The sequence below is a fragment of the Mya arenaria genome, chromosome 14 (genome assembly GCF_026914265.1).
Source record: "Mya arenaria isolate MELC-2E11 chromosome 14, ASM2691426v1".
In the NCBI taxonomy this organism is placed as follows: Eukaryota; Metazoa; Mollusca; class Bivalvia; order Myida; family Myidae; genus Mya; species Mya arenaria.
In genome coordinates, this window is record NC_069135.1 from 15,181,915 (window position 1) to 15,209,237 (window position 27,323).

The 27,323-nt window shown below is 35.9% G+C and overlaps 2 protein-coding genes across 17 annotated transcripts in view; one reads left to right on the plus strand and one right to left on the minus strand.

Moving 5' to 3' along the window:
- LOC128218374 (Fanconi anemia group D2 protein-like) overlaps nucleotides 1-9,375 on the plus strand; it is a 42,438-nt gene extending 33,063 nt beyond the window's left edge. For all 3 annotated transcript variants that reach the window (XM_052926032.1, XM_052926033.1, XM_052926034.1), the window contains 12 exons: nucleotides 404-522; nucleotides 835-948; nucleotides 2,063-2,190; nucleotides 2,491-2,590; nucleotides 3,748-3,870; nucleotides 4,229-4,322; nucleotides 4,862-4,933; nucleotides 5,215-5,253; nucleotides 5,559-5,708; nucleotides 6,562-6,708; nucleotides 7,219-7,314; nucleotides 8,678-9,375. In XM_052926032.1, the coding sequence (XP_052781992.1) occupies nucleotides 404-522; nucleotides 835-948; nucleotides 2,063-2,190; nucleotides 2,491-2,590; nucleotides 3,748-3,870; nucleotides 4,229-4,322; nucleotides 4,862-4,933; nucleotides 5,215-5,253; nucleotides 5,559-5,708; nucleotides 6,562-6,708; nucleotides 7,219-7,314; nucleotides 8,678-8,764 (1,269 nt within the window). In that variant the 3' untranslated portion in view covers nucleotides 8,765-9,375. The remainder of the gene's footprint in view (nucleotides 1-403; nucleotides 523-834; nucleotides 949-2,062; nucleotides 2,191-2,490; nucleotides 2,591-3,747; nucleotides 3,871-4,228; nucleotides 4,323-4,861; nucleotides 4,934-5,214; nucleotides 5,254-5,558; nucleotides 5,709-6,561; nucleotides 6,709-7,218; nucleotides 7,315-8,677) is intronic.
- A 2,934-nt stretch (nucleotides 9,376-12,309) lies between these two features.
- Nucleotides 12,310-27,323, minus strand: part of LOC128217895 (uncharacterized) — a 31,525-nt gene continuing 16,511 nt past the window's right edge. For 7 of the 14 annotated variants that reach the window (XM_052925344.1, XM_052925335.1, XM_052925339.1 and 4 more), the window contains 12 exons: nucleotides 26,743-26,838; nucleotides 24,385-24,500; nucleotides 22,852-23,084; nucleotides 22,413-22,566; nucleotides 21,437-21,733; nucleotides 21,062-21,142; nucleotides 20,066-20,267; nucleotides 19,622-19,764; nucleotides 18,516-18,689; nucleotides 16,311-16,391; nucleotides 15,219-15,264; nucleotides 12,310-14,712 (listed from right to left, as the gene is read on the minus strand). In XM_052925344.1, the coding sequence (XP_052781304.1) occupies nucleotides 14,689-14,712; nucleotides 15,219-15,264; nucleotides 16,311-16,391; nucleotides 18,516-18,689; nucleotides 19,622-19,764; nucleotides 20,066-20,267; nucleotides 21,062-21,142; nucleotides 21,437-21,733; nucleotides 22,413-22,566; nucleotides 22,852-23,084; nucleotides 24,385-24,500; nucleotides 26,743-26,838 (1,647 nt within the window). In that variant the 3' untranslated portion in view covers nucleotides 12,310-14,688. Of the gene's footprint in view, nucleotides 14,713-15,218; nucleotides 15,265-16,310; nucleotides 16,392-17,821; nucleotides 17,865-18,515; nucleotides 18,690-19,621; nucleotides 19,765-20,065; nucleotides 20,268-21,061; nucleotides 21,143-21,436; nucleotides 21,734-22,412; nucleotides 22,567-22,851; nucleotides 23,085-24,384; nucleotides 24,501-26,742; nucleotides 26,839-27,323 lie in introns of those variants that run through there. The other 7 variants (XM_052925332.1, XR_008258286.1, XM_052925337.1 and 4 more) reach the window with 7 other exon arrangements.

A 27,323-nucleotide genomic window follows, 5' to 3' on the forward strand; every position in this document is an offset into this window, starting at 1 on the left:
ATAATAAATAAATAAAAAAAAAAATACTAGAAAAAGCAGACTTATTTGCTCACAAACCGGTTTACCCATTTTAAATCGCTGTGCCATAAGGTAATTGTCTATTTGGATAATTAAGTAAACTATCCATTGAAAAAGACAATGGCTGGTATTTTCATAATACGATAGTCTTGCCATTGAAAATGAGATAAATGTTCGTGCATGTAGAGGTACCCTCTTAGAGTGTCTGAACTTTCAACTTTAGCCATTTATGCCAGCTTAAATTCTGACGATATTGTTATATTACAATAATACTCTTGAGCTTGCACAAGTTGAATACACAATTCTTTAAATGAATTTAACTTATACTAAATTTAGGTTAAAATTTATAAAACAATTTGTTTATTTTATTTCTGTCTACTTTCAGGCTCTGATATCGGAAAATGATGGTGTCCTTGATGGACCGGGCAGCCACAGCCTGGAGGCCCTGGTGACCGGATCTTGTTTCCACCTGCTTCTGCAGACGCTCCTTACAATATTCTCATGGTAAACATATATACCAGTACTTTAACATTCAAGAATGGTTTAATAAAAAAAAACGGCTACAATATTTCAGTTACACCCTCTTATGCCAAAGGCAGGACAATGGAGTCTTTGCTACCTTTTAATATGGTATTTGTATGAGAAGGCAATACTAGGAAATTTATCCATCCCCCTGTAAGAAGCAGCCACTCCTCCACCTAGCTACATATATACTGCAGTAATTATTCTTACTAGGCATTCTGATTTAACTGTCATGCATTTAAGTTAGTATGTTAAAAATATAAACAAGTCTTGAACATATCCTTGAAATTTCAGGACTGGTTTCCAGATGATGGAGAACCGAAGCCTACTAAAAGAGGCCTTGGGAGTGCTAGTGAAGAGGATCAGACCGGGTGGCCCCTCCCAGATGGTCTTCAAAGATGTCATCAAGTAGGTGGTGTGGATGTGGTGTTAGGGGGAGTGGATAGGTATCTGGCCAACTGACTTGGCTAAATGGGTTTTGTGGGGTTGTATAATGTGTAGGAAAGATGGTATATTAGAGGAGTAATGTAGGGTAAGTCTCTGTCTGATAATTCCGTGTAGTGTTAATGAATTTGTGCTTTTTCTATGCCCATTCTCTCATCAAACATGACAGGATGTATGATTGGAACACCTGTGGACGGCAGCTTGTCTTCAAAAGTTATCTATTCTCTTATGTTGGTACATGTACACCAACATCAATAAACTTGGCCATCATGTTTACTAGCAAAATATCCAAGCCAAGTTTTATAACAAGCCGAAAGGTCCCAGTAACACCAAAGATATGGGTATTGAATTGATTAAAAATTAAAGAATTGGAAAGTGACAGCTAAATTTGGTCAACATAATTATGGGCAAAATATTTTGGTTAGTTACGATACCTAGCCAAAATGTTTCTGTCAAGTCAAGGCCCTTGAATTGACAAAAAATACAAAAGTGGTTGTGTCCACATACTAACTTTGGCCAATGTGCATTAATCATCATCCAACTTGGCAAATTATCTTGAACAAGTAATTTACCTTGCCACAGTAATAGACATGAATTGACAAAAAAAAAAAGAATGGCTGGCTGCTCTCCATCTTCAGCGAATCATCACTAAACCTAATTGCCATGTTTATGGTAAAAATATCTCGGCCAAGTTTGATACCGGAAAGACCATGTCACTCTATAGAGTTATGGCCCTTGAATTGACAAATACATAAAGACTTGACAGTGCTCAAGCTCTGACTTTGGCAATGCATCTCAGTCATGACCTTACATGGGCAAACTATTTATTGTCACAAATAACTTGGTGGAGTTTGATACTTAACCAGAAAGTCTAAATCTCTGTCGAGTTATGGCCTTTGAATTGACAAAAAAAGGTCATCACCAAATGTGCTTGCCAAAAAAAGAGGACAGATATATTTTGTGAGAGTTAGCATTCTTGTTATTAATTGAAAATTGAAGTGGGTATGTTTCCTGAAAAACAATAACTCCCATATAACACCCCTTCTGCATATCAATTGAGCTTATTTTTTCCTACCAGGTTGGCAATGCAGTATGTGGCGAACTTTGCCAGCACTGCCCCTGATGTGCAAACTGCAGTCACCCTTTTGAAATTGCTTACAGCACTTGCGGAGAAGACTGATGACAAGGGACTGTACAGTAAACTAGGTGAGAACAAGCATTGAACTTGAAATAGATGTACTTTTCCTTCTGTTCAAGTTGAACTCTATGTAAAATGTAAGAGATTGAAAATATGAAAGACAGCTTAATGATTTCCAAGCAGATTTGTTTTATTCTACAGGATATTTGTGCTTTTTTCTCCCACAATTTTGGGTATTTCTAATATCGGAGTTGGTATTCTAGTAGTTGACAAATGTTTTGGTTTAACATATTATGATTAAGTTGGAGAACAGATTTGCTTTACAATCTATGATATTTACTTTCAACTTATTGTTCATCATACCCCAGTGCCCCTTACGGAAGAGTTTCTGAAGCGAGAGTGGAAAGACTCTAGTGGGGAGAGAGCAAAGGGGGCAAAGTTCAATGAGCAGCTACAGTTCCTTATCAAGTGAGTGCCTCCCTGTGCTTTCTTTTTAGAGCAGTTATGTATGTGATATTGTTTACTAATGTAGATCCCACTCAAAGAAAAACTAAACAGCTTCAGTGGGTGAGATTGTGGCAGATAAGTGAAAGAGAAGTCAGGGCTTTAAAGGAGTCACTTACAGTTCCCACGTTTACATGTGTAGACAGTGTCATGTCGTTTTTCGGCTGTAAACGTTCACAAACTCTTAGACTGTTTACGCAAGACAGTTGCGTGATTTAAAAGCATGCGGAAATATTCCCAGTAACCATCGTGGCACTGGTAGTAAGCAATGGTGGATTCGTCAGGCGAAAGGTCTGAAGTGTGGCAACATTTCACTAAATTTGAGTGTTGTATGAAGCTTATGTGCAACTGATTTGTCGTTTTTGGGGGGACATACAGACAGGGCAATGACGAATCATTTGAAGCATGTACTCATGTACTGTCCATTTAAATCGTCTGTCCTTCATGTCCCTTCTTTAACTTTGACATTCATTGTGAGACTACGAGATTTGGCAGAAGTGACCACCATAAGATGACGATGTGTCGTGCCCAAGACCCACATCCCTAGCTTCAAGGTCATGTTCACCGCACAACTCGTCACTTGACTAGTGATGGTGGTTTGTGTCAGGTCCATAACATTGTCATTGACTTTTGGATTTCAAAATAATTTTGCAGTAATGACCATCATATGACTTTGTCTATTTTAAAGGATTTAGATTGATTTTCATGGAAATAAGGATTTTCCTTCTTATAATCTTCAAACATGAATTAAGATTTTTATTTCAATATTTGCCTGAGTCAAGCTAAAACATCCTGTGTCAAGGTGGCATGCGGGGTAGTAATCACTTCTGTGATAGGTCTAGTTTTCAATTTTTAGGCTATGAATATGTCCGTATTATCCATTGAAAAAAATTATGAAGTTTTTTGAAGGGTTTACTTTATCATATGTTATGTGCAATTTTGCAGTGTTGAAGAGTATGCAACTGGAACATGTATATTTTCTAATGCTATCATCTAGTGCATTCATACCAAGTGTGGTTTCTCTCCATTAAACAACAACATCTTATATCATGAGCTGAATGTGTCATGTCCTGAACTCACACTAAAAGTACCCAGGTCAAGTATTGATATTCCCCTTACAGGATGTACATCACCCACAGCGAGGATCCACTGACGGCCATTGAAACCATAGCAACCAAGGCCATTCCAGAACTGCTGGAGACGGACAAACATGGCTGTGCTGCATCTTTCCCCACTCTTAACAGGTATAGTTTTCTTGTACTTTCCAGGCTTTGGAAATGTTCAGCAGTAAATATTAAATTAATTGTCATTGTTTATGTCGTTTGCTCCTGGGTTGTTCGTTAAAGCAAACAAAAAGTTATGGCTGTGTTAAACATTTACAATGTTTGTGGTGATCTGAGTGATGGTAGAGTACTGAGTACTATTTTTAAAGTAGTCATTCCTATACAGTAATTGTTTTTGGTTAATTTATTGCCGAATAAAAAGAGCAGAATTTTAAATCAATTATAAGTTAGTAACCTTTTGGGACTTATCTTGTTTAAAAAGACACAGAAAATTTATTTTGAAAAAATCACTGGTTTAAGATTGTCTGCTATATTCCAGGTCCTCCTACCCAGTTTACTATAGGGTGCTGTTTTATGAGCTGATAGAAGCCAGCAAGGCAATTCCACCTGCCAAACAGACAGATATCATGGATGTATGTGGCAATGACCTTAATATGACTGTCCGTTGACTTTATTCAAATCTTAGGAACTAAACTTTTAGTCTTCAATGGCTGTCTAAAATTGACAGTGGTGATTTGAAGCTCTTACAATCCAATCTTGAGGTGTAAATCTGGCCCTAAATTCTCGAAACATCTTAAGCTTAACAGGCTTTAGTCGCTTATTTCAATTAGCCAAAATACATACTGTAAATAGACTTTTATTTATGAAAAATGTTTTTTTCTGATTATCATACAGATTATTCCTATATACCGGTAACTTCTAAAAGCTCTCTTCAAGAAGTAAATATAACGCATATTATAGAACAACAAAAATAGTGAGCTTAGCTTAATTCTGTAAGAGGGATTTAAGAAGTTTGAAGAAATTGGGATCAGATGTTTAAAATTCTCCCATGATTGAATGAAAAAGTTCATATGTATTGATTAAACAATAAGATCTTAAGGGGTCATTATTGCCTACCGTACATTTTTGGCAAAATGGGACTTAAAAGAATTTCCCTATCTCCATTCTTTAGTTGTGGATGGACCGGCTGTTACGTTGGAATGTTGCTGTCCGCATACTTCACATCCTGGTCAGCCTTAACAAGGTAAGCATGGCTTTGTTGCAGTGATGAAACAAACATTCTGTTTTATGTTTATATATGTGAGCTTTTAGGTTAAAATCTTGTAATTGTATGAATGTCCAAGAAAATATTAATTTTGATGAATTTTGCACATCATTCTTAATGAAACTAGGTTATTGCCTGTTTACATCTGACAGCAAGAAACGTAAGGAGGTCTTTGATAATTTGATTATATATATACATGTATATTGTAATGCTTAGTCAATCTTTATAAAAGTACGCTCTATCTTTGACATGTTTTCCAGACGTTTGATGGCAGAGGAAACCTTGGCTCCTGCATCAAGGTAAGCAACTAAATCCTGGTGAAGGATCAGGATTGTTATGATGGCTGTTAAATCTGTCATGGTTGGTGGAATAAATAATAATCCACCATCTATTTGTTTCAATTCATTCGAAATGCCACTGAAAATAAAATGGATTTCATTCTTATCGTTAATGGTAAGATTTGCTGCTGGACTTTATATTGTCACACAAAGTGCTAATCTTGAATTATCAATTTCCTGCTGTGAACAGATACAAACAGAAACAGTTTATAGTTGATGGACAATGCTTCCTGTCTGACTTTAATCCAAATCATTCATATCCACAGTATGGGCGACAGTTTGTGGACCTTTTCTTGCGCAACGGTATGCCTTTACTGGATCATATGTTCCGGGCTCACAGACAAGACATCCACGGGCTCCTGAAAAACCTCCAACAGAGCACTCGGGCTCTTCATCATCTGTGTGGACACTCCAAGGTCAGTATGGAGGTTTTTAGAATTTAGGGTTTAGTCAGTTGTGATGGTTTTACTTTTGGCTCGCAGACAGGACTTCCATGTGCTTCTTCAACAGAACACCAGGGCTCTCCACCACATGTGTGAATACTGAGGTCTGTACAGTGGCTCTCTGGGTATGTGGTATTGTATGTTGGTAGTATCATGTGGAAGTTTATATCAGTGTTCTCAGACAGAACATCGACAGGCTCCTAAAGAACTTCCCAAACAGAGCACCAGGGATCTCTGTCATAGCATTATGTGTTGTAGCTAAGGTCAGTACATGGGCTGGGAAGAAGTACAAACAGAGAAAAACAGAAATGGCTATCATTTGTGTTTAATTTAAACCTGCACTATTAGAGGTGTAATAAAAACACTGATCATACTTGTCTAAAAATAGTCATATTCTTTGTCAGTATATTACAGATTTTATTTCTGATAATAGGCCCTTCCTTTTAAGTCAAGGAATGTGTCTGCCAAAGAGAAGTTTTTGCTGTCTGCTACAAAATTTGAACTTATCTCCAGGAAGACTGACTCCATTGTCTGAGAGACAGTTGATTGTAGCAGTTTTCACGAGTCATTACATAACATCACTGTCTTAAATGTGGGATACATGCAAAAGTGAACTGCTGATTGGTGTTGTGTTTATATAAGTTCAGGCTACCATGATCTGTACACTCCCTTCCAGGTAGTTTAACCCATTCCTACCAAATATCCTTGAAGTTAACTGCTGGCCAACCGGTAATTCACTGAAACAATCGTCAGCTTGTAAGTGATATTCATAATATACCTGGTAGGATGACACCAGCTTATATCTGGCCAAACATAATATTTACAGATAATGAAGGACATAGCGTTGACGAACCAGGTGCCGATGTTGAAGCGTTCCTTGGAGGTGTTTGTGTTCCGAGTGAAAGCTATGCTCACTCTCAACAAGTGTCTCGAGGCCTTCTGGATGGGGAACCTCAAAAACAGGGACCTTCATGTGAGTTGTTACGATTTTAACTGTCATTGCATCTGTCCGTGATTCATGCTTCAGGTTGGCAAGGGGCATATCAAGGTTTTCATTTTAAGAATTGTTAAGTGTAAAGTATTCATCTTAAACCTAGTTTCCACTGGTTGACAACAACCTTCTTTTGTGCCTGTCACTTGACCAGTGAACAAGTCTACATCATTAAAACAAATTTCAGGATCAATGTTAACGTTGTTTATTACCCTGTTTTGTATTTATGCCAGATATTATCTCGTAAATTGTCTCAAGAGAGTATATTATTACCGTGATAAAAGATAGTTTGAACTTCATATCTTGGAACAGTTTTTAAGTTCTAAAAAAAAAGATAAAAGTTGTCATAATTTCTATGCATACTAAGGGCCATAAATATGACAATATTTAAGCATTATTTACATAACATGTCTTGATCACAAACCGCTAACATGATCTTTATTGAACCATTATAAGGAAAATCATAATACTGATTGTATCTGGAACTTGCAGGGTGAGGAGCTACTGTCCCAGTCCACGGCCGTCAGTGAGGCGGGGGACAGCGAGGGGGAAGCCCTGCCGGACGATGAAGATGAGCTCAGTGATGTGGTACGGAATTTTGCTTTTCCTTAAAGATTATATCAGTCTATCCTTCTGTGAGTAAATGTAGACATTTAAAAGAATGCCCTTGAATTTTAGTCAGGAATTAAAGGTCAAGAATGCAGTCAATGATTCTGAGTCTTGTAGGAGAAAGAGCATTAAGGAGTAGTGTATATAAATTAGGGATGCAAACGAATGGCAAAATTGATATTCGAATATTCGTTAATTCTTTCGATCGAATATTCGAATATTCGATTACCAATATGAATGTATAAGAAATGTAGTAAACAACTTTTATTGTTTGCTTTAGTAATAGCTGGGGCATTTTAACCCTTCTTCGTTGTAGCCGGTATACGCGAAGGACCCTGATTTTTCCAAACATTGCCAATGAAATTCACCATTTACAAAAATATCTAACAAAAGCAATAGCCACTGAAAAAGGCGAAGATCGTTAATGCCTGGTTGAATGTCATGATGCACCAACGGGTCGTTCTGTATGACGAGCGGCCTCGTTCTCGGATTGACATCTACTAAATATAACTATGAAAACACCAAACCTACTCGGAAATTAGATAAATAATAAAACGAAAATAACCCTGAATTTTGACCCATCTATTGTATAACAATGACCTAAATTGCTATTCTATACAATTACATTTCAAAGCACGAATGTTATATCGAAACATGGAAAACAGCATATAACTAGCACATATCATCCATATCATTACGGCGATTTGAGCAATACTGCACAGCTTAATTGACAGCCATGACACCACTTTGGTTGCCGATTCCGTTTATTATCCAATAATGGTAATTAGAATTTACCGAAAATAATTGAAAGTTGTTTGATGTCACTTGTCTTATAGCCAGTTTTTGTAAAATTATGGGTACTGTTTATAGTCTCCGACTATGTGTCCCTAATTAACATATGACACGTGTACCGGTATAGTGTCATCACGTCACGCCTCTGGCATTTAGGGGCCAATCGTTGTAAAAACAAGACATGCTAATATATACAACAGCACAGATGTAGGAAAAAGGTTTATTATTATATTTACCAAACAAAAAGCATCGAATATTCGAATACCAATTTTGACATTCGAATATTAAACGTTCGATCGAATATTCGAATATTCGAATATTCGTTTGCATCCCTAATATAAATGAATCTTTACTCAGCGGGTCAAGGTAAGTGTGTTTTGTGTGAAACCTTTTCTGAGAAAAAGATTAGGAGATGTATTACAATGACCATGCAAAAATGATTGCCATGTGCAGGTGTAGGGCCAGTATGTCAAAGGTAAAGGTCATTTCATGGTTGTATGGTGTACATTTCTGTTCAAACAGGTACATTAATTATAATGTTGTTTTACAGGAGCTTGACAATGATAGCAATGCAAGCAATGAGACTGGTTTCAACAACATCACCGACCCTGAGGGATCTTACAGTCAAGATTATTGAACTAGCCTGACGATAAAGTGAGACTGGTTGCAACAACATCACTGACCCTGAGGGATCTTACAGTTAGGAGTACTGAACCAGCCTCACAAAAAAGTGAGACTGGTTGCAACAACATCACTGACCCTAAGGGATCTTACAGTCAGGATTAATAAGTGAGACTGGTTGCAACAACATCACTGACCCTAAGGGATCTTACAGTCAGGATTATTGAACCAGCCTGACAACACAGTGAGACTGGTTTCAACAACATCACTGACCCTGAGGGATCTTACAGTCAGAATTATTGAACCGTAATTGACAAAACAGTCAGACTGGTTTGAACAACAGTACCAACACACTTTAAATTTCATAGTGGCTGGAATTAACTTCAAATTTGAGTTTTGCTTGTAAGCTCTTGAACTTACTTACAAAAGTTTATTTCTAAAATTGTCAATAGTTTCAGTTTTTGATGTTTAAATCATGCCAATAAGGCCAATAAGAAGTTTATTTTTTGCCTGAAAGCATTTTTGTTTTCTGTGTTTTCCTTTGTTAATTTTATTGTTTGTTTAATGTATATACAATTCCTATTAAGATATGTGCATGTTTATCTTGGAATAAATGATAAAAAAACCCATACTTTTATTGTTTTGTTAATAAGCATCTCCATGGAATTTTTTTATCATTATGTCTCCCCCTTCTTTGGGAGACATTGTTTTTGCTCTGTCCGTCAGTCTGTCTGTACATCACACTTTGTTTCAGCTTAATAACATGAGAAGCTAAGATCTAGGAACTTCATACTTGGAATTCAGGTTGGTCATGACCAGTAGATGACCCCAAGTGATTTTGAGATCAGACGGTAAAGGTTGCAGTGTCCTTAAGGTGAAGAAACAGTTTCCACTCTATAACTGAAAATAGTTTAGGTACAGGAACTTCATATTTGGTATTCAAGCTGTTCAAGACTAGTAGATGACCCCTATTGATATTGAGATCTGTAGGTCAAGGTCACGGTGACCTTCAAGTGAAAAACAATTTGGTTGTGATGACCATAAGCTTAAAAATGGTTTCCACTTTAAAACTAAAATACACTTGCACTCAGGTTTGCCATAGATGACCCCTATTGATTTCAGGCTAGTAGGTCAAAGATTAAGGTGACCTTGAGGTAAAATATAGGTTTCCACTGAAAAACTAGAATGCTTAGTAGGTCAAAGATTAAGGTGACCTTGAGGTAAAATATAGGTTTCCACTGAAAAACTAGAATGCTTAGTAGGTCAAAGATTAAGGTGACCTTGAGGTAAAATATAGGTTTCCACTGAAAAACTAGAATGCTTAGTAGGTCAAAGATTAAGGTGACCTTGAGGTAAAATATAGGTTTCCACTGAAAAACTAGAATGCTTGGGCCCAGGAACTTCATACTTGGTTTGCTGGTTGGTCTTTATTCAAGATGACTCCTTTTGATTTAAAGGTCAATAGGTCAACTTTATACTTTGACCCAGGAAATTTATACTTGGTATGCAGGTTGGTCATGACCAGTAGATGACACCTATGTTTGTTCGTTTCTAGCTCAAAGGTACAAATTTCATGTCCATCATAAACTATTTCTCACCTATGATGACACAATGGAGAAGACCAGTGCTTTTATCATGAAAGCAATCTCTAGTTTTAATGAATATTTTATAAAAATATTTGTGTATTTACGCCCCCAAAAGGTGGCATTTAGTTAATTGTGCATCTCGCATTCATCTGTTACATTCTTGTCTCAGCATTGATTTTGTTAGCAGAATAGTTTAGAATCATGGGAAGGTGTTTCCCCATGTATAATGTGCTCTTACGTTCAAGATGATATAAGTAACACTTGGATTTCGTAAAGTTATTCAATATCGATTTCATATCAAGACATTGCGTCTCCTCTATAACTATTGATAGGAATGCAATCAATTTTCACACAAGGTGCATCGCCCATAAGATTCCTGCTCTTATCTCAAAGGTCACACTTAGAGGTCAATGTTGTACAATATGGACCATGTTGGATAGGAATTCAATCATACACAAATTACTGTCGCAAATGCACATGTGTGGCACAGTCTATATTGTGTTTTAAATGATTGGCATGTTAAGCCCATTTGGCAACAGGGCCGAGATGGGCATCCACTTTTTGTGTTCTTGTTTTTTATTCTTATAACTTCCCAATCAGGGTTTAAACAAAATTTCAGCCAATAAGTTCTTTTCGAAAAGGGCTTTCACACTACTGCATGTTACAGTTGTCAGTTTAGGGTTTGTGTTGAATAAGAGAGATGTTTCTTAAATATGTTTCAATTTTCTTATAAATGCATTTTGTAAAAGAATAGTTGTCCTGTGTTTTCCTCATCAGCGTGATGAGCAACTACATGTGTATTGCTACGTATAATGGATTTGCATTTCAAAGTTAAAAGGTTAAAAATTCTAGTAGCCTTTATTTCCAAGCATTCTAAATTTAAACACCTAACGGAAATTACATTAAAATGATCTGATTTTTGAATTGGGAACTTCAATCAATTCATTGACTAGCTCAAATTAGATGTCGTGACAAATAATGCATTCCTTTTGTCATGGTGAACATTTTTAACCTGTATTTTTTATTTACTTAAGGTTTCATCATAGCATTTGTGTTGTTTTACAAAACCTTTGATCTTGGCCATTACTGGAGATATTCGCATGGAACTGTGCACATGCTTCCAGTGACAAGATGTGTGTGTTGCAAGACCCATAACTTATAATTAATGTGTTATGTCCCTTGATTTGAGAGCAAAAACATCAGCTTTGGGTCTTGTTTCAAATTCCTAAAATGCCAGAATATCATATATTGCACAATAAAATGGGCATTAAATTTAATAGAAACCAGAAATACAGCAGCCTGCGTTATGGATCCGGTTTACTGCACGTCAGAATATAATCAATCCACATTTGAAGATTATAGTCAATCCCTCGAAGGCTTTTTGAGTTCAGCTCTGGACAAAAATGCTTGGAATGCACACACATGCATACCATTTCTATATCCTTTCTGCCTTTTGGCAGAGGAGTAAAATGATTTTATAGAGTTCCTTCATCCAGCCTGTCTGTGGAAGGCATCCAATGCCACAAGGGAGTTCCTTCATCCAGCCTGTCTATGGAAGGCATCCAATGCCACAAGGGAGTTCCTTCATCCAGCCTGTCTATGGAAGGCATCCAATGCCACAAGGGAGTTCCTTCATCCAGCCTGTCTATGGAAGGCATCCAATGCCACAAGGGAGTTCCTTCATCCAGCCTGTCTATGGAAGGCATCCAATGCCACAAGGGAGTTCCTTCATCCAGCCTGTCTATGGAAGGCATCCAATGCTACAAGGGAGTTCCTTCATCCAGCCTGTCTATGGAAGGCATCCAATGCCACAAGGGAGTTCCTTCATCCAGCCTGTCTATGGAAGGCATCCAATGTCACAAGGGTCATCTTGAACATGGCTGAACTCAAATACAACAGAAAAAGTAACCATACATCTATTCAACACAAGGTGTCAGGCAGCCTTCTGCAAAACAAGGTAACAACTAAGATCAAACCGTATTCAGTTTTATTGCATTAATTGCATATATAAATTGATATAACTAAGATAAATAATGCAATGAAGATTAGGCACATAGGAAAATGAACAAAACAATAACAAATAAAGGTCACTTGGTTCAGGCAGGAATCACAGGTACATTTAAAAAGTTTATCAAAGCACAATGCTGTAAAACGCATGTTTATATAAAAGCTATCACAGATTTATAAGTACTTCTAAGTATTTCATATGGATATAATACTGTACCAAATGATATATGGTATAAAATATTGTACAGTTGAAACCCGTTGACTCGTTATCCTAGGGACCGGCCAATATACTTCCGAGCCTCGAAAATTGAGCCAAGCCAGAATGCTTCCTAAGAGTAAAACAAAATGGGGGCTTGATTTCCAGTTCAAGCCAACGAGGAAATCAAGCCAACGAGGAAATCAAGCCAATCGATATCGAGCCAACGGGTTTCGACTGAACATGAAAGAATGGTGATGAAACCAAGCGCTGAATAGCAAAGAACAGTTTAACTCAGCAAGGTATTGTTCTTACTATTCTGGGAATTGTATATTAAAGAAAACTACAACAAACAAAAATGAGTTTCACAATTTACACTAGTGTATGTTATGTTGTTTTTTTCTGGACTTTGTTCATTGTAATTAAACATTAATTAATTTTTGTTTAGATGATATAAATATATGAACAAAGACTTGTATTAATCAAGCTTATAAATAAGGTAAATGTAAGCACTTATGTAGAATGTTTGTGTTTTTTTTATTTTTTAATATACCGTACTATCAGCAATCAAGGTGAAGAGTGAAAAACATTATAAAATAATGTGGGATCGCACATATAAAACAAATATAAGAAATAAAGAGGCACTATGGAACTCATGTATTTGACATTAAATAACATTCATTATATCATAAACGACGTCGCCATTATGACATAACTGTTGAAAAAACTAGCTTACTTTTGAAGTGATGTCATACATTTATATTGTATACAATGTGCACACAATATAGTGACATATGTATTTTAGTTCTGTAAATCATCAAACTAATATTAATGATACATATAGGAATGATCATTTATTACCAAAAACTCTAAATGAAACAAGTTTACGAGGAGTAATATAGCTAGCATTTCGCAAGCTTGAAACTTTTCCATAAAAAGTTTCATAATCGCTTTGTATTAAATGGAAACTCATGTACATTCTTTTTTCAACATAACACATTCGTCGCCAGATATTCCCGTAGTATGTTTAAGGCTAAATTAGTTAAGCTTAATAATGTCAATGTCAAGATATAATACACTAGTGTAATAGATGTACACACATTAACTCGACACAAGCAACCGCATGTGAGGAAAATAAAATATCAACTTTGTGGCCATTCAATTCAAAATTTATCAATCAAGTAAATTTAATTGATAAGATATTGCCATTTAGGTTTGTTTCTATAAATTGAGAAAGCTTGTTTAGTATGTTCCATATTGAAAAAATACTCATGAAATATCCTCTGTATGTAGAATCCTATCTCAAAAGCAGCGATTATAAAGTGTTTAACAAACAAAACTCAATACATCAAATTATCATTCATCGAAATTAAAACGCAATATATTTAAAATGTACATATAGAATATCACTTTTCCCGTCACCAGAAAAACACAACTTTAAATATCATTGTCATAACAAACAGTTTATCATGGTTTCTAACTGATGAACAACATTTTATGTGAACATTTGCAAAAAATCAGCATGACAACTACTTATGTGAACATTTGCAAAAAATCTAAAAAATCAGCAAGTGTATGAGACAGTTTTCTACAAATTTTAAAAGCCACCCTGAATAAACCATTAACTTAATTGTTCATGAGACATATGATATAGTGAGACATCTTTTATAAATCAAACTTTTCAGGTAACTTAACAATCTTAACAGAAACTATATGCATAGAGCAAAAAAATAAAAAAGCTAATATATTTTGCTTTATGTCTATGTTCAGCAACAACAGGGAATACTTGAGGAACAGTGCAATCAACACAATCTAGTGCCCTTGCACTCTCTCTTAGGAAACCTAGCAGGGCAGACAACTTGCAGGCTAGCAAGTCTACGGGAGTGGCAGACCACGAGGTGAGAGGTCATGAAGCTGAAAGTCTTTGAGAAGTCTAGGTGCAATATCCATCACTCAGCCAGTAAACCAAACATGGCCACACAGGATGGCTAGCATGAGAACAGGACGTTGCTGACAAGGAGGTGAGAGCACATCTTGCAGTCAGGTTGTAGGTCATCTGAGAGGTCAAGGTCAAGTGAGGATGAAGGTCACACAGGGACAGGCCTGGGGTTGGGGCTCGGAGGCTGGAATCCAGTACTGGACAAACTTAGGCTAATGTACCGTGCTGCCTGCAGTCTGAAATATATAACAGGCTCCATTTCATACAATTGACTTGAATATTGTAATATTCTTTTGAATTTAAAACTAATGTGTAAATGGTTATGATGAGTTTAATACCTAGTTTAGACTATATACATTTGACCTTTCAAGATCATGTTTGGTTTGATCCAAAATGCATCCAGCCAATAAATGTTGCTGTTTATTTTTACATTTGCTAAATCAAATATTGAAAGTCATAACCTTGAAAGGTCACCCAAAGTGCTCTATTGGTGCTTGGTGTTAATGTAAACTCACAATTAAAACAGATTTTCAGCATGCAAAATACATGTACAACTAAATTCTGATGAGTCTTAAAATGTCTTTTCAAATGGTAGAAATGATTAAGAAATCTTGTTGTATTTTACAGTTAACAACACTTATCATTGAGTATGACAGTGATATAACACAAGAGAGGATAAAAAAATGAGGTAGTACACATAAACTGATGACATCATCATGATTGGCACACAGTTTCTGATTACCTGACTACTCCCGATATGAGGTAGAAATGGCCTTGGGTTTAGCCTGCTAAAACAATCACATTTATGTACAATGTATACAAAATCCTGATTATTAAAATCTTGACAACATTCACATTACTGTTTTGACATTAATGATGGGTTACAAACAGCATTACTTTTAACTTACAAATAACACTAGTATTCAATTTAAGTGTAGACATATTGAACAGGTATTACTTTTTCGTTTTTTCTAGCAGTATTAATTTGTGCATATTATTTCATTCGTTAATTTAGGCAGTGCTTTGGTGTCCTGAAGTAGTAACAGACAACTTGTAAATCCTTCAAACATTAATGCTATAATTTCTTTTCACTACGATAAAGCTAGCTTTCAAAGGTCTGTTACTACAGATGGCGTTGTTGTTGTTGTTTTCACAGCAAACCAATATTGACTATACATGTAGTTATTACATATAAACATTACCAAATTGTGCCCAACACCCAAAAAGCTCAAGACGTGGAGAACAAAGCTAAAAACAGGGGTCTCATTTTTGTTTTGTAATCTAAAATGAAGTCTATGTAGAGATGAACTATGAACCCTGATGGTCTAGCCAAGACACTGAACAAGGCTCCAGATAAGACTACTGGAGATAAGTGGCTCTAATACTCTCTACAAGTCATTGGGCATGTGTTTTATTAATGCATGTAGCCATTGACATTAATAGTGTAAGCCCAAGTATCATGGTCTCTATACAGTTAGAAGTATGATATGACCTGTTTTTACCTGGCTGTCTGCATCTTAAGGACTACAATGAAATGATTCTAATTCACCTAGCAGATCTAAGTTATCTTTATGTCATCAATATTAATTTCCAAAATCATTATTGGAAATGATGCTTGCTTCCTACAGAAGGTGGGAGACAATATTTATTCAAGCCTTCTAATTTAGCCATACATACACCTAAAAAAGATATAGAATGCAAAATCCACAGCTAAGGTTATGGTGTGCCAATATATATTTGGTTGCCTTACAAGTTACCTTGACACGAGAACACATGCAAATTGTGAGGTAATCGTGCAGAGGTAAGATCGGGGAGTCATAGAACACTCTTATACCTCTTACTGGTGGAACGATACATGAGTGGCCTTAGCCGAACCTGAATCTCGCGATGAAAAGGTCCAAGATCCACTTTTTCACTAAAATGTTACGTAAATTGTTTATGCTTTTCTTTTGCCTGATTAATATGGTTTTTAGAATATACCGGTATATGGAGAAATAATGGCCAATTGAAGATTCTTCCCAACCCTGCATGTCTTATTCATGATTGGTTTCTCCTCATAAATTCTGTTAGGAAGCAATGAAATTTTTTTGAAATACTAAAAGCATTAAAGAAGGACAAGGTCAGAAAACAATGGTTCTACATGAAACACTCAACATGGATTCAACATGGAACACACTGCATGGATTATTTCACTTGGACTTAAGCAGCATAATAAACATGTCTCGACCAAAACAATGAATAAGAGTATTAAAACAAACACTGAGCTTTGGACATCATTACACAAATAACTGAGATTCCTAATTGTAGTGAACTCGCTTTACAGACAATACAGATTATCATTAGAGAGCACACAATTCCTACGGTAGCCGGGAGAAGGACGATTCGCTGAAACATTTTCACATTCCTGAACTCGGGTTTGCCCAAAATTCTGTGTTGTGGCGCTGTCTGCAGATGGTATCTGAAGAACTGGTTCTTCAGTCGCCTAGCAACAAGGGCAGAAAGAGGTCGTAACTTTGGACAATGTTCTATTATTTGACTGTTTCATTTTAAAACATAGAATTTTTTTAATAAAACTGACATACAAACCTGACAAGTGAATTTTATTTCAATATTGGTGATAATCATTAAAGCCCTATCGTTTTTCTACAAATTCCTGTTAACATGCCAATAAAACATAATAATACATGTATATCTCTAATTTCTGAAGTGTTCATATGCTGTTAATCAATCAAATAAATAAAACACAGATTGTCTGAATTATGAAATGATGGATATACATCTATAAGTCATTCCTACCGCTCAAACACCTGAACATAAAGGAGAACCATACTAAACAAACTTTGGAAAGACAGAAATATATGGCAAAGCTATGCATGCATGATATATTGATATTTAGGGTAGGGTAAAAGTATGGAAAACACTCAAATATGAAACTTTCAAGTTCCACAGGGTGCTACGTACAATAAATGCATGCAGAAACTTAACTTAGGCAACTAAAAGATAAATCAACAAAATCTTGCATAGTTTTCAAAGATATCCTGAATATTAAACATCGCAAAAAAACTATTTTAATTTTCCAAAAAATCATTTTATTTCAATGTTTTAGCTTTAATACCTTTATCAAGAATTTAAATAAAGAATTATAATGTTAAACTTTCTAATTTTGCAAGCCAAAGTAATGTAAACAAAAAACCTACAATAATGTCTATGAAATTGTCAAGCACTGTACATCAGTAATTCATTGACTGAAAAGTGTTCATAGTGAAACCGTGTATGCAAGATTAATTGTAAGAAAGAGAAGGGGGAGCTTAACACTGGACAGAATGTAACGGAATATACAACTACCTCAATGGGCATATTCAGGGGCTACAACCCTAAAAGTGCTCGCCTACAACAAACATATATCAAATTCTGTTTAAATACAACAAACCATGCACATGCTCTAAAAATACAGAACATTTTCACATCTGATTGATATACATGCAATGAAGTTCAGGAATTGCCTCTCTTTGTAATAAAATGCATCACCATCACTAATGTAATTGTCATCTTAAACAACTGAAGGACTCAACACCTCTTTTACAAGTTATACTACAATACCATTTAGAAAATATCTGATGATTCGATTATTACTTATGTAAAAACTGCCACAATTCCATCCATTTTCAGTAAAATGTATTTAAATATATATTTACTCCTATTTACGTTTTCAAAATCTCGAGTAATACAAAAAAAAACACATTTACATGTATAGTCTGGCTAAAATATGTGATATCATTGAAACATAACATACATTTATCAGTATACAATATTTTTGGCAAATTGGTAATATTGGAAGGTAAGGTGTATGACCTCTCTGACTATTATTCAAAAGTATTCAAATTTCTTCAAGAAGAGTAAAAACTAACATATTTAAATTTTTAAGTTTTAAAAACTTAAAGAGTATTGGAGAAATAGTGTATACTGTATTGTATATGATAACATCAAGATACATCACCACATCTAACACTCAGAGACACACAGACGGACATGTACGTACTTGACAGCATCCAGATGTAGTTCCTTGCTGCGCTCGCTACTGTCAGACGTGGGTCGGTGTATGGGCTGCAGGGTTTCATCAACAATTGTTCCTCGACTGCTGAACTCGTCAACACCTGCTCCCCCAATCTCCCCGCCCCATCCACTACGTAAGCCATGGCGACCCTTGCTCGGGCTGTAACATAAAATGGGACAATTTTACAATATTCCTTGTGATTCAGCAGTTCTACAGATTTTATATTGCTGGAGTATTTATTTTTAGAATCTCAAATCAACTCTTTCCTAAGGTCTGAATATCACGCAATGAGCTAACAGCGGTTTCGAAATGCCTTCTCTTATTACCACTTCCTAACATGAAAATTCTTTGGAAAAAAATGATTGTTCACTCATGATTTTAGAACCGAACCAGCGATTTTCAAATGTTTTATTTAGTATTTGATATATATATATATTAAATAAGATCTAAGGATCCTTATGATAAAATTTAATTTCCATAAATATCTTTTATGAAATCCTTAAAACTTTCCATCACATACTTACATGATAATTGAAAACTTACAATTACGTTGAGTTTTTTCAACATACAGCTACTGACTAAAGAGGTTTTTATTCTGTCTCATGGACTATAGAAGGTGATATTCATCAAGACAATTGAAAGCATATATAACATACAGGATATTCTGATAAGAAGCTTGACTGCATCTTATGCATGTCTTTACACCAAACAATATGTCATACAGTTCATGAGAAAAGCATATGATCATATTACTTCTTTTATTATATATCTTCTTTAATATTTCATTGTTTCCTAGAATTTCCATTCCACAAATGACCTCATAAATCAATGACATTGTCTTGAATATAATCACATGTCAGCAACTGCATACATTTATTAAGGAAATATGATAATTATACGCTACTAAATATTTTTTTTATTAAATACCATAGTAAGCTAATCATGTATTTTATCAAATGTTTCTATGATGGGCTAGGAAACGAAAGCATGGTATGGCTTTTTCATTATGGAATGCTGTATTTTCACTGTTGGATATGGAAAAGGAAAATGATAGGCTTTAATAAACCATGATAATAAGCCCTAACACAAACCTGAATCTAAAGTCCTTGGGCAGTGAGAATCCCTGTATGGCATCATGGCGCGACTTCATGATCTGCTTCTTGAAGTCCTTGCGTGTGTTCCCATAGCCGTTGAATATGTGGTCACAGAATAACAGCTTCCCTTCACTGTAGATCTGTCAAATAACACACGGAAATTGCGCTTTAATCTACTGTCATCAGAGTCCAAAAATCATGCCTTGAAGGAGGATCACTGATAAATTTACAGTTCAATGGTCATATGCAGAAAAAAAAAGTTCTATCCCTTTTTGTTTTTAAGATATGTGTCAAAGTTCAACAAATAGAATTAAGGCCAACACTTACAAGGTTAACAACAAGTAGAAGACAGAGATTACATCTATAAGACCAGGTATGTATTTGAAGAACTATCATGTCTTACTAATCTTATCATGGAATGAAACCCAAAACCTAGCTAACCAAGAACATGCCGGGCACCACATTATGCCGTGTGAGTAGTATCGGCTGTGTATGGTTGGACATCTCTGCTGCGGAGTTAATATCATATTTGAACACCCGGAACATGTCGGACCGGCTCTGTACGCACGGTCGGGTGCGGTTTCTGTTCTGGTTTTGGTAGATCTCATTCACCATTTCTTCTGCCTTCGTGATCCCTGGGAATCTGGGTGCAGAAATATTTAATAATTGAATGTGGTTTAATCTCAGGCCTAATGTTCAGATAATAGACAATGATTATTATTGTACAAACACATCTGTGAATCATAATTTGAACAATTTAAATTTAATATTGCCACCATCAAAACCGACAAAAAATAACCAATTCTTTCATGTGTCACATTGACTGGTTGTACCTTTTTCCAAAACTGTTTGAATCTTATACCTTATATCTTTTACTGAAAACTGCACATAAAATGCTACAGGTTACAGATGATAGACCCATATTAACAGTTGTGAAAAATTCTATTCAGTATTAGTTCAGCAGAAAGTACATTAACTAACTTGTACCCTGGTCCCATTAAGTAACAGCTTAAAATGGTTAATCATATATGTGATTTAATTCCATCGCATGGCAAATTAATATGAACACCTCTAAGGACCCTCAAACTGAGCATTGAATAATGCAAAAAAGTAAGTGACGATGTAGCAAAAAACAATACAAAAGAGACACACAAACACATGAAAACATAAATAGGACAACAATAAATGTTGCTGTCAAATAAAAGGTATGAGGCCCATATCCACCACTGTTTGAAGTATGACCAGGAATGTTCAGAAAGCTTGTAGGGATATCTGGTACAGACTGCCTTTCCAGTTTACATCCCCGGCAGTATGATAGTATAAATGTTCAGGAAGCTGGTATTGCACACAGTGTTCCATCCCCCACATGCTGAGAAAGTCCATATCATAAGGAAAGTTGTTCACAAAGAGTGCCAGGTGCCAAATGTTGAAACTTACACCTTCCTGTAGGGGTGGCCCTTTTGGTCCATGTAGAAGCTATAATCTACCTGCTCGCCATGCTGGCCCTTTATACCTTTACTGTTGGGAGTTCACATGCAAGTATTATTTTGGGCTTGTTTTTATCACAATACAAGGTTGAAGCCTGATTACTAACCCTATGTAGAACTACTGTATGAAAACATGCAAACTTCCCACCATTTAAGAAAACCTAGTCATGAGAAATTATGAAGCCATTTTGCAAAAGAATAAGACAAGCTGTTCACTGCTTATTCAAAATTTCAAACAAAGTTCATTTGATCTTTCCTCTTCTTTCAGAATCCATGAAAAAAGCATAGAAAACAACCATTTCCTTCGTAACTCTACTGCACTTACAGTGAGGAGACAACCATGATGACGATAAGCTGCTCCTCCGGACAGTCCTTCTCTACAAAATCATCGAGCTCAATGTCCATGATGTTGGGAATATAGTGGCGGCTACAGCGACAGGATGGGCTGTCGTATCCAAGCTTCTGTTGGCGAATGACCAGCGGACAGTGGCTCCGGCCACCTTGAGGCGTGGCCGAGGGAACGCAGTCGCCTCCAACATTGGTCAGTGTGGTCTGCTGCCTGGTCGGGGACATGGTTCGAGCACTGGTAGCTCTTGACCGTGCTGACCTTCTACTGGCAGTTCTGAAGAAAAATATTTCATTGAAAATATCACCATTTTTAGCTTCATGCAAACAAAACTTAATTTATTTGTTTTATTAAAATTTATCAATCAATCAAAATTTAATGGTTTTTGAAACCAATTATTTTGTAATTTTTATATATGAAAATACTTGCCTGCTGATTTTTAGTCAAAAAACGGCATAACTAGACAACTTTTCAAGTCAGATTAATAGGCCTTGCTGTATATGCAAGTTTTGTGTCTTGCCACGTATGTTTTATTAGAATATCTGAATATGTTTTTGAGTTATGGACAAGGTTTAAAGTTTTTTTGCATGTTTTTTTTTTTTAAAGGGCATAATTCATCAACCATTTAATACATCTGCTTAATGTCTCTAAAAACATGAGTACCAAGTATCATTAAAATATCTTAAACACTTTACAGTTAAGGTTATTTTTTTTTGCAAAATGACAAAAACGACACCAAGGCTATAACAATACCTTGACTATTTTTAATTTAACAAGAAAAAAGGACCGAAGAGCTAAAATGCAATAAGACAGCCAAAGCATTTCTTAAACTTCAATGGAAAATATTTTGTACAATATCATACATTTGATGTTGATAAAAATTCATACAAATATTCCTTAAATTTGAAGCACTAAACAAATTCTATGAAATAATGACAACTACAAGGTCCCATACTCAGCCATCCTGTTGATGATGACCATGGCAGAGGGTGTGACGGTGCCATCTCCTGACCCTGCATCTTTCTCCTCGCTGCTCTCCGGCTGCTGTTGTTGTTGCTGTGATGCTATCCGGGCAGCAAGATCCTCATCTATCTCACCACCCAGTCCAGCTGAGGATACATTCAACTTCTTAATCTTGCAAGGCAGTTCTAATCTTAACTCAATGGTACTAAACAGCATTTTGCTGTTGAGATGCATTCTCTGTTGTTAAAATAAAAATACCATTATACAAGAATGGTGCACTTAGGTGGTTTACACTGAAAATATTATCATACCACATATCATCTCTAGTATTAGCGTGCTTCATGTGAATTGCCAGTTTGATCAAAGCATTTAATCATATGAATGCTCCCTTAATGAATTATAATCTTTAATCTGTAATTATATACACTAACCCAGTGGTGCAGAGGGTATCCTCATTTTTTTCCTGGGTGTTTCCTCCCAATCCGTGGAGTCTACACCCAAAATGGCCCGGCGTATGAGAAGCCCCTGGTCAGACATGCGGGCAGACTTGGTGTTCCTCCCCTGGATGCTGTAGCGTTGTGGGCTATCCCGTACGGTCAACAGCTCGGCTGGGATCAGGCCCACAGCCAGACGATAGTGCTCCATCCAGTCATCAACCAGGATCCTAAAACATTAGAACTGTTTAATGAAATTCCATCAAAAACTTGACTATCACAAACATTGGAACTGTTTCATAAAATTCCATCAAAAACTTGACTATCATAAACATTGGAACTGTTTAATGAAATTCCATCAAAAACTTGACTATCACAAACATTGGAAATGTTTAATGAAATTCCATCAAAAACTTGGCCATCACAAACATTGGAACTGTTTAATGAAATTCCATCAAAAACTTGACTATCACAAACATTGGAACTGTTTCATAAAATTCCATCAAAAACTTGACTATCATAAACATTGGAACTGTTTAATGAAATTCCATCAAAAACTTGGCCTTCACAAACATTGGAACTGTTTAATGAAATTCCATCAAAAACTTGACTATCATAAACATTGGAACTGTTTAATGAAATTCCATCAAAAACTTGACTATCATAAACATTGGAACTGTTTAATGAAATTCCATCAAAACTTGACTATCACAAGCATTGGAACTGTTAAATGAAATTCCATCAAAAACTTGACTATCACAAACATTGGAACTGTTAAATGAAATTCCATCAAAAACTTGACTATCACAAACATTGGAACTGTTAAATAAAATTCCATCAAAAACTTGACTATCACAAGCATTGGAACTGTTTAATGAAATTCCATCAAAAACTTGACTATCACAAACATTGGAACTGTTTAATGAAATTCCATCAAAAACTTGACTATCATAAACATTGGAACTGTTTAATGAAATTCCATCAAAAACTTGACTATCACAAGCATTGGAACTGTTTAATGAAATTCCATCAAAAACTTGACTATCACAAACATTGGAACTGTTAAATGAAATTCCATCAAAAACTTGACAATCATAAACATTGGAACTGTTTAATGAAATTCCATCAAAAACTTGACTATCACAAGCATTAGAACTGTTTAATGAAATTCCATCAAAAACTTGACTATCACAAACATTGGAACTGTTTAATGAAATTCCATCAAAAACTTGGCCTTCACAAACATTGGAACTATTTAATGAAATTCCATCAAAAACTTGGCCTTCACAAACATTGGAACTATTTAATGAAATTCCATAAAAAAACTTGACTATCACAAAGGAAGTAATAGTTGCATTTGATATCTTTTTTTAGAATGACTGAATATGTTAAACAAGGTCATTATGGTGTATGTAGAAGGATTGAAATAAAACTTCTCTGAACAAAGTCAAGAAAACATATTGGTACTGGATTATTGATTGGTGTAGTATTCAGTGTAACCACATTCTCTGATGTTCTTCTGTGACCCACCTTGCTTTTCTCTGTAGCTTGGCGAGGTCTTTGTCAGCCTCCAGTTCATATGACACTTTGTCTGGGAAATCTTGAAGTAGCTTCTGGATCTCTGACGACTGGCTCTTTGATGTGTGCTGGAAACAGCAAGATTAAAATACAACGAGTTATAACACATTTTGAGATTTAAAAGTGATTTTTGTAAGAAAAATGAGTGTTACTTACAAATAGTAATAGTTTTGTATTGATTCATCTGTCAGTTTAATTGATTGTTTAAATGTATTTTTTTAAATTCAAAGCAAAATTTAATATATAATAACAAAGTAACTGTGTACCAACATCGATAAAAAAAACTTGTAATTTCTAAGGCAATATCAACATGATTACTTAGGGCTTATCTTTACAACCAAATATCTGTACAATAAAAACGCAAAATCTAAAGAACAAAACACAGGGATAAAAATATACAAACATGATAGGATTGTTTAACAACAGGAAAACAAGAAACATCATGCTGAAATCAAGAAGTTGTTGAACAAAGTGAAAACATTCTGGATGTTGAACATGTAACCATTCACCGTGCCGGATTCACTATCAGTCTCGCTCTCGCTCTCACTGCTCAGTATGATGCCTTTCTTTGCCAGCGCCTTCTTCCGATACTCAAGGATACTCTGCATAACGGTAGACACTTTACCACGCCGTGGCCTCATGTATTTCTGAGCCTTTATCTCATCGTCACATTCAGTGTTGCTAGGCTGGTTTGAAAACCTTCTAGTCACACTGTAGAGATCAAACTTTGAAGGTGATTTTGTTTCATCTTCATTTGCCCTTAGGTGTTGAGTGAGATCACTCTGTCTTGTTTCAACATCACTGTTTGTCTCATGTATGGTTATCTCTGAAGCAGACAGTTCAGTAGGTTTGGCAATACCCAGTATAGGTACACCATAACTTTCATCAGAACATTGTTCTGTACAATCTGTCACAACTATCTCAGGTATAATGAAAGAGCTTCCCTCCTTGATCAGGTCCTTGTTCATTGGGACAGTATCTCTCTTTTCAGCTGCACTATCAACTTCTTGCTTTTCTCTCTCATCCACTGTTGGCAATGCAATAGAATAAGTCATCTCTTTGAATTTTGGCCTGGGTAAATAGAGAAGAGCTGACCTGGGTCTTTCTTGTATTTCAACCATTTTTCTTGAGTGTTTCTCTTTCGCTGAATGACATTTAGTACTTCTGTCATTATCTGTATTCATCATGGGTTTTTTTAACATTCTATTTACAAGTTTAACTTGCTTGCAAGCCTTATTTAAAGCAGATGTCTTCATTGGTTCTGGTTCCTCGGTTTTCCTTGCTATATACCTGTATTTCCACCTCTCTGGGTAGGCTTCAGTCTGAATAAACAAGTTGCTTTCCTTGGAAATCTCCGACACAGGCCGGGGCTCTGGTTTGTCCTCTTTTCTAGTGTTTTTCCTTGAATATGCCAGTGAGTCACTGACAAGGAAAGGTTTGGCAGACTGCACCCTTTTCCTAATTTTGTTCTGCAAACCTTCCTCAGATTTTTTTAGCATGCTTCCAGACCCTTGCTTACTTGGTAGATTTGGGTGAATGTCAGATTTGGAAGTTGGCATTTTCTTTAGAGAGCTTGTGGAAGGTTTAACAGCAAATTCATTGTTATTTACCATAGACTTACTTTCTGGCCAAGTTAATTTCTTTTTGCTGTCAGACACAGTCTCTTCTGTCTGTTCCAGATTTGTTTTGGATTCGCCGTCCAGTATTTTTCCTTCCTCATGTATCAGTGACATCCTTCTGCCTGGACTGATGGACCCTATTTTACCTTGCCTCTCTATATAAGCCCCCTGTTCCTCCCGCATTCCTGACTTTTTGTCTTCTTTGATTAAACTATGATCGATAAAAAACTTCTTCCTTTGTACAATATTCTTCATATAAGGATCACCATTCTTATCAATTCCATGCAAGTCAATAGAAGAATTTTCAGTCTCAGTTTCCAACTGCCCTTCTTCATCAATTGGCTTGTTCCCAGCCCCGAGGCTTACTGAGGCCTTTTTGGGTCTGAAGCCCAGAAGAAGGGAGGTTCTCCTTCTGTTATGAGGGAGTGGGGACTTGGGCAAGGGGGTGGATTCTTCATCAATTGTCACCTGCTGGGTGGAGGGTGAGGCTTCTAGGGACTTCTGGGTAGGGAATGGTCAGTTAAGCTTGTTAGTAGGCTATTAAAAAGTGAGGAACACAATTGCTTTCTTGGTAACAAAGGCCAAATTAGGTTCGTGAATTACTTTGATTGTAAGGAATATGCAAACGCTGACAACAAAGCTATTCGGCATTGAGAGGATTGATTAATCACATGTGCAACATCTAACTTACCTTTCTAGTCTTCTTTCTTTTCTTGTTAGGTGCAAAAATTCTCATGAGGTCCCTAGCAGCCTTAGATGAAAATGTGAGACCTGTCAACAGCTGGTCCTGTAATTGAAGAAGGGCTTGCAAGTCAGGGTCTTATAAGTCAATTTGTGAACAAAAAAACAAAAGTACCACAGAGCAATTGAATGCAAATGCTTGTCTTTTATTTCATTACATTTGAGCAAGAGGCATAACTCAACATCCATTATCGGCAGACTCAAGTTTAATAAATGGATTTTGAGTAATGGCCAAGGTATAGAAAATGCACAAAAGCGCCACCCCCTCAACTTTCTTTGAAAAACAGATAAAGTGAAAATCAATATTAAGTGACTTTACATGCATAATTCACATTCAATAACTTAAACAATTACATACAAGTAGGACAGTATCTTCACTCAGGAAGCTTTATGGAACTTTTATTTGTAAGACATCTTATTGACCCAACAATTTAAATTATAAATTGTTTTTAGATAATTGTTGAAAATCTATTCATTGTTGTAAGGATGTCTTTCTGCAATATGAATTGACACACTGACCTACCAATTTGT